The sequence below is a fragment of the Pelecanus crispus genome, chromosome 1 (genome assembly GCF_030463565.1).
Source record: "Pelecanus crispus isolate bPelCri1 chromosome 1, bPelCri1.pri, whole genome shotgun sequence".
Taxonomy (NCBI): Eukaryota; Metazoa; Chordata; class Aves; order Pelecaniformes; family Pelecanidae; genus Pelecanus; species Pelecanus crispus.
The window spans coordinates 128,184,570-128,197,361 of NC_134643.1; the positions used below are offsets into that span (position 1 = coordinate 128,184,570).

Sequence of the window (12,792 nt, forward strand, 5' to 3'; positions counted from 1 at the left end):
GAAACATTTACATCAGTACTGAAAAGCAAAATGCCGTGGCAGTGTCCCTGGGGGTGCGACCTCCACAGTACCTTACTCCCCATCTACCACGCACAACTTGCTTGAAAATCTCAAATCATCATTTAATTAAACTAGAATTTCTCCAAGAGCCCAACTTTTTGCCCCATGGTAGTACCAGCTATTTCTGAATAATTCCTGACAGATACTGGTTTCCTCTTTCGTTAAGAATAAAACAGAACAGCAACAAACCTGGACTGAGGGAGACTTGATAGCCTGCACAAACTCTCTACTTTGGTGCTCAACTACCATTACTCTTAGAAAGACCTCTTCTCCTAACATGTAGCATAAATCTCCTTTGTTTAAGCCTGTTGTGCCTCAAGTGCTGTGTCCGCTGGGTTAGGGCAATAAATAACTTGTCCCATCCTCTTTAAGGACGCTCTGAAGAGGTTTGTTAACTCTTCTTAATCAGCCTTGCCATCTTCCAATTTAAGCAAACATAACCAATCTTTCATCAGAGATCACATTCCCCAGATGATTCTAATTTCTCTGGTATTGGTCCAAGTTGCTCTCAAATTGGGATGCTCAAAAGATACTGCCTTCTATGCCTTACATGGCTCTGTTGGAAGAAAACAGCCCTCAGAGGTGGGACAGTTTCTGATAGCAGAAAGCTGCTGTTCCACATCCGCTCCCACAAATGGTGCAGAGACACGTCAAGGAAAAGACAGTTTCTGGAAGGCAAATGTCTTTGTTTTGTTGTTAACAAACAAATAATGCTACAGCAGCCTTCAATGTAAGATAAATATTTACTCCTATTTATGTCACAGAGGTTTTTCTACTTATGGGCTAAGTCCAGGGACCTAATAAAGTAGGGCCTCGTATAAGCAAGTCTGGAGAAGAAAAAGCTGACATTAAATGAACTGCTTATGTTATGTTAATGCAGCTCACAGGAACAGAAGGAGAAAATGTCTCTTTATCAAGGAGAAAAATCCATCCTCCTTTCTACAGGAAACAGTGTAATGCCTGTTCAATGTTGAACAAACACAAATGTTGTGGATCAGGCTGGGGCTGTGTGATGGGTCTGAAAAATAACCGACCATTAACCCAGTCTGTATGACCACCAAAGAAGTTCTAGAAAAAGTTTTTTAATTTAAGAGTTATTTTGCTTCTGCGTGATATTATGAATTGGGTATATTCACAGCATCTGCTAGGGCAAACCATGCTTTCACTATTACAGTTTTGGTGGAACCACAATATTTTCTGCCTACACAACCAGACAAGAGTCATTTGTTTCAGTAGAAACTACCAAATGAAATATAAAATAGGCAGATATTTCCTCCTCTCTGTACTCTCGCAAGTCCCCTGTGTTGAGTTTGTTTTTCCAAATTTGTCTCAGATTTTTTTGCCCTGTTTTTATTTATCACTATAAATGATAAATGAATTTGTAAACTAGCTGGCCTGCAATACTGTATTCTTGCTTATAAAAATAGGAACACGTTGAAGGTCTAAACTGCATATTTTTTTTCTCTAGCAAAGGAGTGTGCTTAGTACTTTTAGAATTGGGTGTATATATGCTTAGGGTCATAGACATGAGGCATATGATGTTCCTGTATCCCAGCTAAAGATTTCCTAGGATATGGTGCCTAAAAAGGCACAGAACAACCATTTGGTGATGGGCACTGACATGATATGAAGTGATAAATGGTCAGTGTTGTCCAGACTTGAAAAATCAGCATTTAAAACAGACTTTCCAAGTTTGGCTCTGCCTGGCTTATAGCATAATCCACCCATCTTGATGGCAATAGTAGCTTCAGCACAGCTGTAGGACAGGAGGGGAGGGTGGCTTCAGCCTGTACACTCTGTGTCCACTATCAATTTGTCATGTCCTTTGGCCTCAGCTGTTGAAGGAACTTCTGGGAACCGAGACTCTCAGGCTGCCTTTGGCAATGCTTACAGAGCTCAAGGAAAGGGCTGAGACAAGAAGTAGGGCTACAGCTTTACATGCTTGAGTTTGTAACATCCAGCAAGTCTAATCCAAAGGCTTTGTGCTGAACTTGAGTACTGAAGGTACGAAGTTAAGTCACTCTTGAGACAAATACAGTAACATATTTTTAATACTTACAGTTGAGTTCCCCTCTGTCTTCATTTGGTTGGACATCTGTTGAAACAAATGCACTGTTTTAAGTATGTAGGATAGATAACTATAGTCTTTAGCCAAACAGGATTAATATTAAGCAACATCGACCAAAGTTGAGGGTTCGATGTGCTAAATGCTCTTTGGATAGCAAAATGCAGTCCATACTCTATTTGCTTACAATTCAGGTTCTCATTTCAGCAAGGATAGATTTTGGGTTTGAAGCAACAGCCCTGCTCCATGTTTTGGGACAGAGTCCTGCACCACTTCTGGGTTGTTTCTGAAGGAAGGACATGGCTCCTAGCACAGCTGCTGCAGATGCTGAGCAAGATCACTACCCTGCTTTCTCGTGCTCTTTTCTGAAGCACCTGGGCTTGCTAGCCATGAGGAAGAGGGCATGGATTGAAAATGTGGTTTGTCCTTGTCCATAAAAAGTGTGGTTGCCCCTGCTCCCTTTTCTTAGATGTTAGCTCTTGTGCTAAGGTGGCCTACAGAAGTACTCTGATACATCAGCAGACTGAGTCTGGTTCACAAACTGTCTTTTAGAGCTACCTTCTGTTCTGTCTTGCCAAGCACTGAAGAGTCCTGCATGTGGGCAAATGCAGCAATACAAGGATGTATACAAGGATGTACAAGGAAAACAAGCATGTACAACATGGAGTGACAGTGAGACACGCTTTATTTCTAACTTATAGAAAGCTGCTTGATCTCAGTGGGATCTTGAACCCTTAATTGCCCAGCCAGTGATTCTGAAGCTCTCAGGATTGATTTATCCTCTGATTTCTGCTTTGGATTGTGCTAAGCAGAGACAGCTACTGACCCCAGTCTTGTTCCATGGAGGAGCATGCCCTCCATTTGTCCAGAAACAGTCTGCAGGGATCACAGCCCAGAAACTATGGCCTGAACAGGCACAAACTCTGAGTTACTCTCACATCCAGCAGTTAACTCCTGTGAGGCTCAGATGGATTAGCAGAAAAACGTAAAGAATAACATGTTCTGGGGCACTGTATGGCCTCCCCAGGGAACCCCAGGGTTTTGATAACAGCATGATTTCCTGCTGTTGTGTGCAGAGAATTTATTCATACCTTCTAGCAATGTGCTGGATGACATTAAATATTTTAGCAAATTAAAAAGAATTCTTCAGACTAGGTCATGCAAATGAAGGTCCTCATTACCTGTGTAGGACGCTGGTTTAGAGGATCTCCGTCTCCACAGCCAGCAGATTAAAACAGCTAGAAGACCTATCAGAATGACAACGGAAACTATGCCAGCTGCTTGAGCACCTCGTCTATTTTTTTCCGGGTTTTTGTGACTTTCTGGGCTAGCACCATTGCTTTGCTTCTGCTGTGTGTCTAGAACAAAATAGGAAAAGGAAATAATAAGGTGTAAATTTTCACATTTCATACCAGGCAAATATTTTGACCACATTTTACAAGCACAAAAAGATTCTGAAGGACTAAATATTTGTGCTATTCATATCACTCTGATTCTGGTGGTATTCCTTCTGAGCAAGGCACATCTCCAGCTTATACTGTCCAATAACACAATGCCAGTTTACTCCTCCCTGTCATCATACTGCATGTACCCTTCTTTCTTCCTTTTTGTTCTTCTTTCCTGCCAGCTTTGGGAGACTGTGTGTTTGAGCTTGTATCTAGACTCAGTTGAAAATAAATCTATATGGAATCTACAACATAAATCTGATGGTATTCAGAAAGGTGGGTGGAAACCCATTTCCCTGAAGTTAGTGACAAACTTCTACTGATTGCTGAAAACTGAAGGTTTAAAATCCCATCTCTTTCTCTTTCAAGTGTGGTAATGCTTTTAGAAACCAACAAAAAAAAAATAAGATGAAGGTCTTTTCCCTCAGAATACAATGGCAGAATACTATTAGGAAACTAACAACAAGGTTACTTAGTTTTCCTTTAATCTGTGATGACAGCAAAGGTATGCTATACAAACACTGTACTGTGCAATTTTGAGCACACAGTTTTTGTTCCTGGAAACAGTTTAATATATATCCCCTGGCTATGTTTGTGGGATGAGTGTCAAGTCCAGAGTATGTGGTTCCTTGGTGTGTTCAGGTATATTAACTGTGGGTATCTAGCTACAGTTATGCAAGCAACCAAACCTCTTTGCACCAGAGTGCAGAAACCTGCGAGAGAAAGGTGTGGTCAGAGGCAGGACCAGGAACAGCAACAAGACTGAACAGCCACCTCCAGATAAGCTCTCCCACTCCAGATAGCTTCTCTGCACAGCTGCTTGGAAATCATGAAATTCACTATTGTTACTATAGCGCTTTTTTTTTTTTTTAAATAGCTTTCTGTTTTTGTGAAGGGTTGAGTGGCTAAATACTTGTTTTTACTATTGATCACTCATATCGGCAATAAATACCTTCTCTTACTTGTGCTACTAGGTGTATTGTTCTACTGGGCTAATATTACCTGTTTGGTACAGGCCTACATTAAAGAGTGCACTGTGTTAAACTGAGTTTTGGAGACTGAAAACAGAACTTTGAAACGAGGCAGAGTAAAACGCAAATGTGAGTGCCGCAAAGCAGCCCGGTAGGGGTTCAGGAATCGTGGATCTACTGTATGGTGCCCCCTGAAAAATAACGTGACTCTCCAAGTCATCATGCACCCAAGCAACCGAAGGGTAAATCCAGTGACTGCCTCGGACGCAAGAGCTTCTCAGTGCTATTGTCATAACACGCTTGATGGGGTGTTCGCTTCGGTGTGGAAGAAGTCAGAAGTAAACATAAAGTCCATGGCTAAGCTTAACTAGCTTGAAACAAAAACTGTGCTCTGCTCGGCACTTTTGGGAACTACTGAATTAATGCATACCCCTCGTTAGTGCGTATCTACAGACAGAGATGCACTGGCTGACAATCTGCTATCTAGAAAACATAAAGTATCATGAAGGGACTTACAGTTGGCTGACAGATTTTCCTGCAGTATTTTATTTTCTATGGAGCACTCTATTTGCATGTTAGAAGTGGCTTTAACCTTCAGTGTGCTAAAAATGCTGTAAGTGCCATCGGTGTGGGGGGTGATCTTTAGCTCTGATGGAGGCAGGTGGCTGTTGTCCGTTTTATTCACCCAATAAACATTGGGCTCTGGGTATCCATTGCCAGACCTGCAGCTGAAAGTCACCTCCTCTCCAGTACTGTCACTGTTTCTTATCGGTCCACTGAGTATTGGTTGGCTATAACTAGCTGGAGAGCAAGAGAAAAAGAAATAGTCATCGGCATGTTGAAAAGTATTGAAAAGACAAAATTTTGATATGCGTTCTGAAGCAGAAGTTCTGGGTTTCACACGACCTTCATGACTTGAAAGGGAAACACCTGCAGTTTTGGTATGTAAGCCAGAGCGCCGACAGAATTACTGGAAGGGCAGAAGGCTGAAGCCAAACCCAAAGGAAGAAAGCAACTTCTTAAACTGCTGTCACCCAGTCATGTTCAAGAGCCCTTATATTAATGAAAACCAAGACAAAGAAAAAAACCTATGCTGGATAAACAGCTGTTATGGGTACTCTCCCAGGTTTAGATTCCCTATCTGTAACATTTAAATTAAGCAGACTTCATTTTAGCAAAGGGCTGAAGTATGTTTCAAAGTTAAGGGTATACTTAAATGTAATATTGAAATGGCATGAATTTGAAAAGCTGGAATGAGAATTTGGGCAAATATGTGCAAGTGATACAAGTTCTTACCTGCTAAACTGAGAACCACTTCTGCCTGGTGAATCACTTTGGTATATTCAGTTTTCTGCAGTACTACACATTTGTACGTACGTTCATCACTCTGGCTGACGTTTAGTAGTAGCAGAGAAAAATCGCCATTTTCCAATCTATCCCAGAATAACTGAGTCCTGTTTTTAAAGTGAATACACTGTTCACTTTCGTTGTCTTGACCAGAAATCAGTGCATGTACAACTGAACACTCTTCTTGATCATCGGCTATTTGCCAATATACCCGCAGACTGTTTAAGTGCAATTCTTTTCCTCGATAAATGCAACTCAGCGTAGCATTGTCTCCAAGTTTACTGACGATAATCCTCTCCTCCAGTGCAATAACTGCAGGATTAAAAGAGAGAGAGGAAAAAAAGGGAGGTTATGTGGAAAAAATGTCATTCTTTTCAAGTGTATTCTTCCACATGGAACTGTAGTAAAAGATTTACTAATATTGGGTACTTGATACAGTGATGTATAATTCTAGTCATAATGCTATCCAGGCATATTAGAACTGCTTATCAACAACCCTTATTACCCCACTTCTAAGGCCTTTTGTAGGCAGAGATAAACACACAGGGATATCTGTAAAGCAAGCAGAGCAATCTAAGCAAGAGCATCCGTAAGGTCCTTTGCTATTCTTCTTACTGAAACTGATAGAAACTGATTTTTTCTTCTTTCTCTGATGCATGTCACACTGAGGAATTCTTGCTGAAAATATGCAGATGTTTATATTGTACATATTACAAATACTCTGTGTATTTGGTCAAACACGTTAAGGGAGGGACAGCTTCATTTTTAACTGAAGTGTTCTGAACTTACCAGCTCTCAGGATATGAAGGAGAAGTAACAGAAATCCATAGCTAAAATAAAAAAGCAAACAAGAGTGTTACAAGACAGACTTTAGCATCTCTGTTGTTTGTATAGTAGCAGAAGTAAGAAAATTAGGTACTACTACTATGTAATGTCCCATCAAGTATTTGCATTTTTGACAGCTGCAAAACCTCTGTTTAAACGACATAACTCTGTGGGTGGGTGGCCAAGGCCATGAATAGCAGTAACATGCACTAATATTGGAATCAGAGCAGAAGGCATGAAGCTGGTGTTGTGCCTGTCTTTCTCGTGAAAAAACTAACCGTATAGACTTACTGGACAAATAAGCACTGGAAGATATCTGGATCACTGGGAAGGAGCATGGCTGCACAGGCCTAAACCCAGGTTAAAGCCCTGCATCCCACTGTTTTCCTGAAACTCAATGAGTTATGGTTTTATCTGGTTAAAGGATGACAAGCAGCTGACCATGCTGCCCACCGTTTTGTGTATTCAGTAAAAATGTGTAAACAGGAAACGTGCTGATAGCAGGGAGCTGTGCAAAGGTTTTGCTGGAAAGAATTTGGTGTGTTTGATTACCCTGGAGGGCAAATTATGCAGGAGTTTCCGAAGGGAGTTACACCTGCTGGATGCTATCGGAAAACCCAGTTTAACCTATCTATAAAGTCCAGGTGATTTAACTCTTATCGCATAGGGCTTTAAGATAAATGTGCAGCACTTTCCTAAGAGTTACTTTAAAATAGCCTTTCACCACCATGCTTAGCTACACATTGTGCTCTCCTTCCTCCAGACCGCTTTGGGAAAGGAAAGGTAGACACTGGAAAGGTTTTGGAACGGGAGCTGTGTGGCTGCAGTTGCCCACCTTGATATTGGCCCCGGGTGCAGTCAGGTTGCAAAGCTGAGCCGATGGGCAGAGGGACATGAGCACCCGCTCATCCCCATCTTCCCCAGCTTGCTCTTGCAAGCAAGCGGGACTGTGGGGCCACACCGCCTGGGTGCAGCTGGTTCCCTTCCCCAGTTGTTCTCAACCCTCAGCCAGGTCCAACACTGAGCCAAGGGCTGGGGCAATGGGGAGAGCTGCCCCCAGCAGCCCACGTCCACCCAGGAGAGAGCTCCAGGGTCTCCCACCCAGGCTGCTCACCTTCTTCCCTCCAAACAAACCCTGCCCTGCCTGACCTAAGCCTACTCCCCCAGCAGTCAGTTCTCACCTTGCTTTTCCCCATCAGCTGTGCTTTACACCATCCCCTCTCTCTTCCTGGCCTCCTGCCCTTTCCCCACAGCTCCTGCCCCTTTGTCCAGCCGAGCATCAGGATTCATCCACCACCTCGCAGGCACAGCACCGCTTCTGCCCAGCTTTACTCCTGCCTGCTGCCTGGGCACAACTTGGGTCTTCTCTGCTGTGGAGGAGGGTCTCTAACTCCCACCTGCCCCCAGGAAAATTATGATCTTCCCAAACGTATTTGGCTTCCCGTGGAGAAAGCAGAGGACATTCCTGACACAAAATCTACCTCCACTTGAAGCCCCATCTCCAGAGAATGAGATGGGGAAAGTTTAGGGAAGAGTCAGTCTGAACTGTATTACTTTTACATGAAGAAAACACTTTCTTTTCCTTTTCTGCATCCTTTGAAATGGTTTCACAGACGCGGTTTCAAAAGCGCAAGTGGATGCCCAGTGTGGAACATTCCTCTCTAGTACTTATTTTAGTAAATCCGCAATCAGCCCTAAAGTAAGTCTCCCAAGTATGCCTACCTAAACCCTCCAGGGAGGCAGCTCTGCTCTGTTCTGTCTCTGGCAGTGACTTTTGGTGGCTTTTGCACGTGGTCTTGTATTGTATTTGTTGTATGCTGTGCAGGAGCCATCCCTTCTGTGCCAGGCTTGTAGAGGTCTGACTCGACAAACTCACCTTAACGTAGTTCTTAATTGTTCTTAATCCTGTGTCTGTGTTTGTTTTATTGTTCCCCGCCCAAGTTAGAATTGATGGATATAGTCAGTCATTTGAATTAAATGGAGAACAACAATTGACTGATCTTTATGGGACTTCTCAGGGAATTTCCCGTGGCAGGCAACCTCCCCGCAGGGGGTGATGGCTGATGCCAAAAACCATTTAGCTAATCAGCCAGAACTGATTCTTTAATGTATGTATACAAAGCACGTCTTGATTTCTTGTTTTAATAAATGATGTCACAGTTAAGATTGGACAGATCTAGAGATGCTCATCCTCCTACTTGGAGGAGGTTGCACCTGTGGTAGTGTGGGGGCAGTGTCAGCCCATCATGTTCCCCTGGAATAGCTTTAATGCCAAGCTCCTGTTGGAAAAAGGGAGAAATGCTCTCGCCTGCAGAGAAACCTCCCTTTGCCCCATACATACACTCAGCTCCTGTGTCCATCGCACCGGCAGCGAGCTCCACTAAGTGCAGGTGCAACTGCATTAGTTTCTTAGGTTCTCTCTCTCCTTTGTTTATTTGTTATAAAATACTTTTTTTTCCTTTTTCAACTCTTTCCCACACCTTGCCCTTCTATACGTTTTTTAAAATGTCACGTGAAACGGGAGAAAGTTGCACATCCTATTTTATACATTCTTGTTTGATGAGATTATTCTTCCTATGAGCATCTCCACTTTTTCATGCACTACTTATTTTAGAGTCGTGGGATGTTGCTGTTCGGGCACAGACTAGCCAGACAAAAGACGTCCCGGTGCTTGCAATAAGAACTTCGGGGCATTTAGCTCCACTGGTAAGATTTGCTTTATCCCCTCACCTTGTAGCGACATCGCTCTTCTCGCATCAGCAGGTGCCTTAAATAAGTTATCCGTGAAGCTTTTCTAACGCCTACCGTAAGGCGACAAACCCGGGTGGGCCTGCTTGCCTTCTCCCATCATTCACATTCGGGCCAAAAGGCTCCTTAAAATGTCAATTAATTGCCTGCAGTCCTCGACGGGGTACCTCGCAGACTACAGCCGTGGGGGGGGGCGGTGCTCTGCCTGGGCTGCCCGGCCATGGAGGTGCGCCCTGGCCGCCGAGGGTGCCCTGCCAAACCCGCCTGCCCCGCGGCTACGGGCGCCCGGGAGAGCCGCCCGCCCCGCCAGCAGCCCCGGAGCCGCTGCCGGGCACGGTTAACGCCGCTGCCCCCGGTGCGGGGGTCGGCAGGGACCCCGTGCACCGCCTCGCCCCGCTCCCCCTTTAAGAAGCCCACCCCCGCCAGCGCTTTTACTGCCCGCTGCATTGCAACGGAACTAGGTTTTTTTTTTTTTTTTTTTTCTGAGGGGGGTGTGTGTACCCCTCTGCCCCCGAGCGAGCACCCCGGCACACAGCCGGCTGGTGCCCCCCGTGCCCCAGCCACCCGCAGGAGGGGCGGCAGCTCCCCCCTCCCCCCCCCCCCCGGGCCGCCACTCACCCTCGCAGCTCCATCGCAGCGGTGCGGGAGGCGGATGATTGCCCCAGCCGTGCCGTGCCGTGCCGCGCCGAGCCGACGGCTGCCCGATTTAGGCCATTCCCCTTTCCCTCCCACGCCTCCTCCCGCCGGGGATTTCCGCCTTCCGTGCGCGGCCAGCCCTGCTACCGGGACGCCTTGCGACCGGCACCCGGACCCGCCGGCAAAGCCCTCCCCGGCGCTTGAGGGCCGGCCCCGCTCCCGCTTCGGCCCCGCACGCCGGCCGCCGCGGTCCGAGAGAGCCCGGCCCCGGCCCCGGCCCGGAGGGCCTCGGGCGCCCGCCCGTCCCCGCTGTCCCCTTCCCAAAGGCTGGCCGGGCCCGCTTGGCAGGGCCTCCCGACCCCCGCCAAGCCGTCGCCCCCCGCGGGGAGGTCGCCTGTGTGCCCCGTCGGGCGGGGAGCCCCTCACCGCCGGCTCTGGGCGCTGCTGGGGAGGCCCTGGGGAGCCAGGGCTGGGCACCGGTTTTTGCGGTAGCGGGGCGAGAGCAGCATCCCGCCGGTCCCGCGAGGCGGCGGAGAGCGGCCCGCGCGATGGAGCGGGCACCGTGCCGCAGTCCGGCTGCGGGCGCGGGCCTTTGCACGGCCTGCCAGTGAACCAGGGGCTCTCTCGTTGAGTTGCGTTTCCGAAGACGTTAGGTTTACCATTGCGTAATTAGTAAATAACGCTAAACGTGATTTGACATGACGCACGACCGCACCTGAAGGCGCAGAAGATAAAAGTTCTGACAGAATCCTGTTCGTGAGGGGTGCTGGAGCGGCAGTCAGCTATTTGAAAGCTGTGGTTCACCTTCACCAGCAGTTTTGCTTCTGGCTCCACATCAGCGGCTGTGTTTGGCTTGTTTACGCGCAGACACCTCAGCCCAGCTGGGACTCCTTCACCAACATGAACGTTTGTGACACACACCGCAGAGCTGTCACTGCCACGCCGCAAACAAACGCCGTAGTGACAGTTGTTAGAAAAGATTGCCACATTAATGTTTTACTTGGTTTTGGTTCTGAGTCACCCTGGGAATACCAATTGCTCTGTCCACGATAAACCAGAAACTCCAGGGTTGTGCAAGGCCCGCAGGTCTCAATGCTGTTTCCACTGCAGCCAGCAGCAAGAAGCGGGGCTCTTGGTTTTGAGTCTTACAGCCAACGTTACTTCAGCCTCTCCTTGTGTCGCTGATATGCTGCAAATCAGTCATCAGTTTGGGAGGGTAGACTTAAATTTACATTCAATTTAAGGAAGGTGAACATTCCTATGGAATTACAGTTCAAGCAGAACATGCTGGCAGCAGCCAATTCACATTTCTCACTGAAATATTTCCTGCTGGAATATCCTAGTTTGGGAACTACTCGTTTGATATTTTAGGTACTGTTTTAATAACAGACACTTGGTGAACAGGAGCGCACATAGAATCAGTTCATGGTGAAAAGCTCCCTGACTTTAAATGCTTGTGGTATAACTTTACAGATGAGTTTTTAGAGTTCTGGATAAAAATTTGTTCTTTCTAAAATGCATAGTTTCAATGCACCCTTCTGATGTTCTTTGCAATGGTTTCTATCACGGTCTTTTCATACATGATGAACAAGAGCAGCCTATTACTACACATGCGTACCAGTTTTGGTGGAAAGGAATTTCAGAATAAAGAAGAAAGGCAGATGTGTCTCCATAGCCAGGAGACTCTTTGGGATTTGGAAAGGTCAGGTGCAAACCTCTTCTCTGCCTGGGCCAGGCTTTTGAATCTGCATTGCCTGAAATCCCTGATGAGTTTTTAATCTATAAGGCAAGTTTGTCTTCTATTTCCCTTCCAAATGGTGTTTCATTAAGGCCCAGCCTTAGGCAGGTCCTAAGTTGCCCTTACCTGCAGAATTCCTCAGAGGGCTTGAAATACAAGGATATTCTTCTGCCAGTGATTCCATTCCTATAGCACACACCGAACAACCCTGCCGTTAATAAAAGCAGGCTCTCGCTGCAAAGTCACTGCCGTTAGGTGTAAGATGTTCCTTGAGCGCTCCCCTGTTTCTTTCCACACAACCAAAAAAGAAGCAGCTGCAGTGGAGGATCGTCGCAGCTGATGAGGTTCCTTCTGTTTACACTGAATAGCAATATACTTTTATTCTTTTAGATATAGATTTGTTAATATGTCACTAGCAATACGTCGGGGTGTTTGGCTTAGGGTCAAAATACAGACCTCAGTTACGTGATCTCTCCCCTAGAAGTATCACATCAAAGACAAGATGAATGATAACAGGCAAGGATGTTTGAAAAGCCTATGTGAAAAGTTTTCATCAAATGTGGCTCCTCATCCCTACTACTGTATGCCTATAGAAAAATTCAGGCAGGAAAGAAGCTCTGAAGGTTATCTGGTGCAACCTCCACCTCAAAGAAGGGCCAACTTCAGACTTATATACCAAAGCTACTACTAAGATGTGGTTCAAAGTTACTACTGCTGCTTCTGCATGGCTCTGAAAGTTATGATAAGACTTCTGTTTTATCAAAGAACACTGTGAATTTTAATCAGCAGTCGTCTTCATTTCCCAAGGTCTAGTTTTAGTAATGCAAAAATGTATATTTATTGGGATTTTTTTTGTTAAAAAGCTACCATATAGGATAGTCACAAGGCAAATCATATGCAAAGCTCTCTGATCGGGCTTCTAAAATTACAATGCTTGTGACAGAGAAGATGGATCTT

At 45.7% G+C, this 12,792-nt stretch overlaps 1 protein-coding gene across 1 annotated transcript; it reads right to left on the minus strand.

The window, feature by feature from the left end:
- Positions 1 to 2,108: 2,108 nt before the first annotated feature.
- Positions 2,109 to 10,093, minus strand: ICOSLG (inducible T cell costimulator ligand). Its single transcript, XM_075714337.1, has 6 exons — positions 10,080 to 10,093; positions 6,678 to 6,718; positions 5,838 to 6,200; positions 5,058 to 5,342; positions 3,307 to 3,483; positions 2,109 to 2,155 (listed from the first exon to the last, which is right to left on the minus strand). The coding sequence occupies exons 1-6, from the start codon at positions 10,091 to 10,093 to the stop codon at positions 2,109 to 2,111; spliced, it is 927 nt and encodes a 308-aa protein (XP_075570452.1).
- Between the last annotated feature and the right edge of the window lie 2,699 nt (positions 10,094 to 12,792).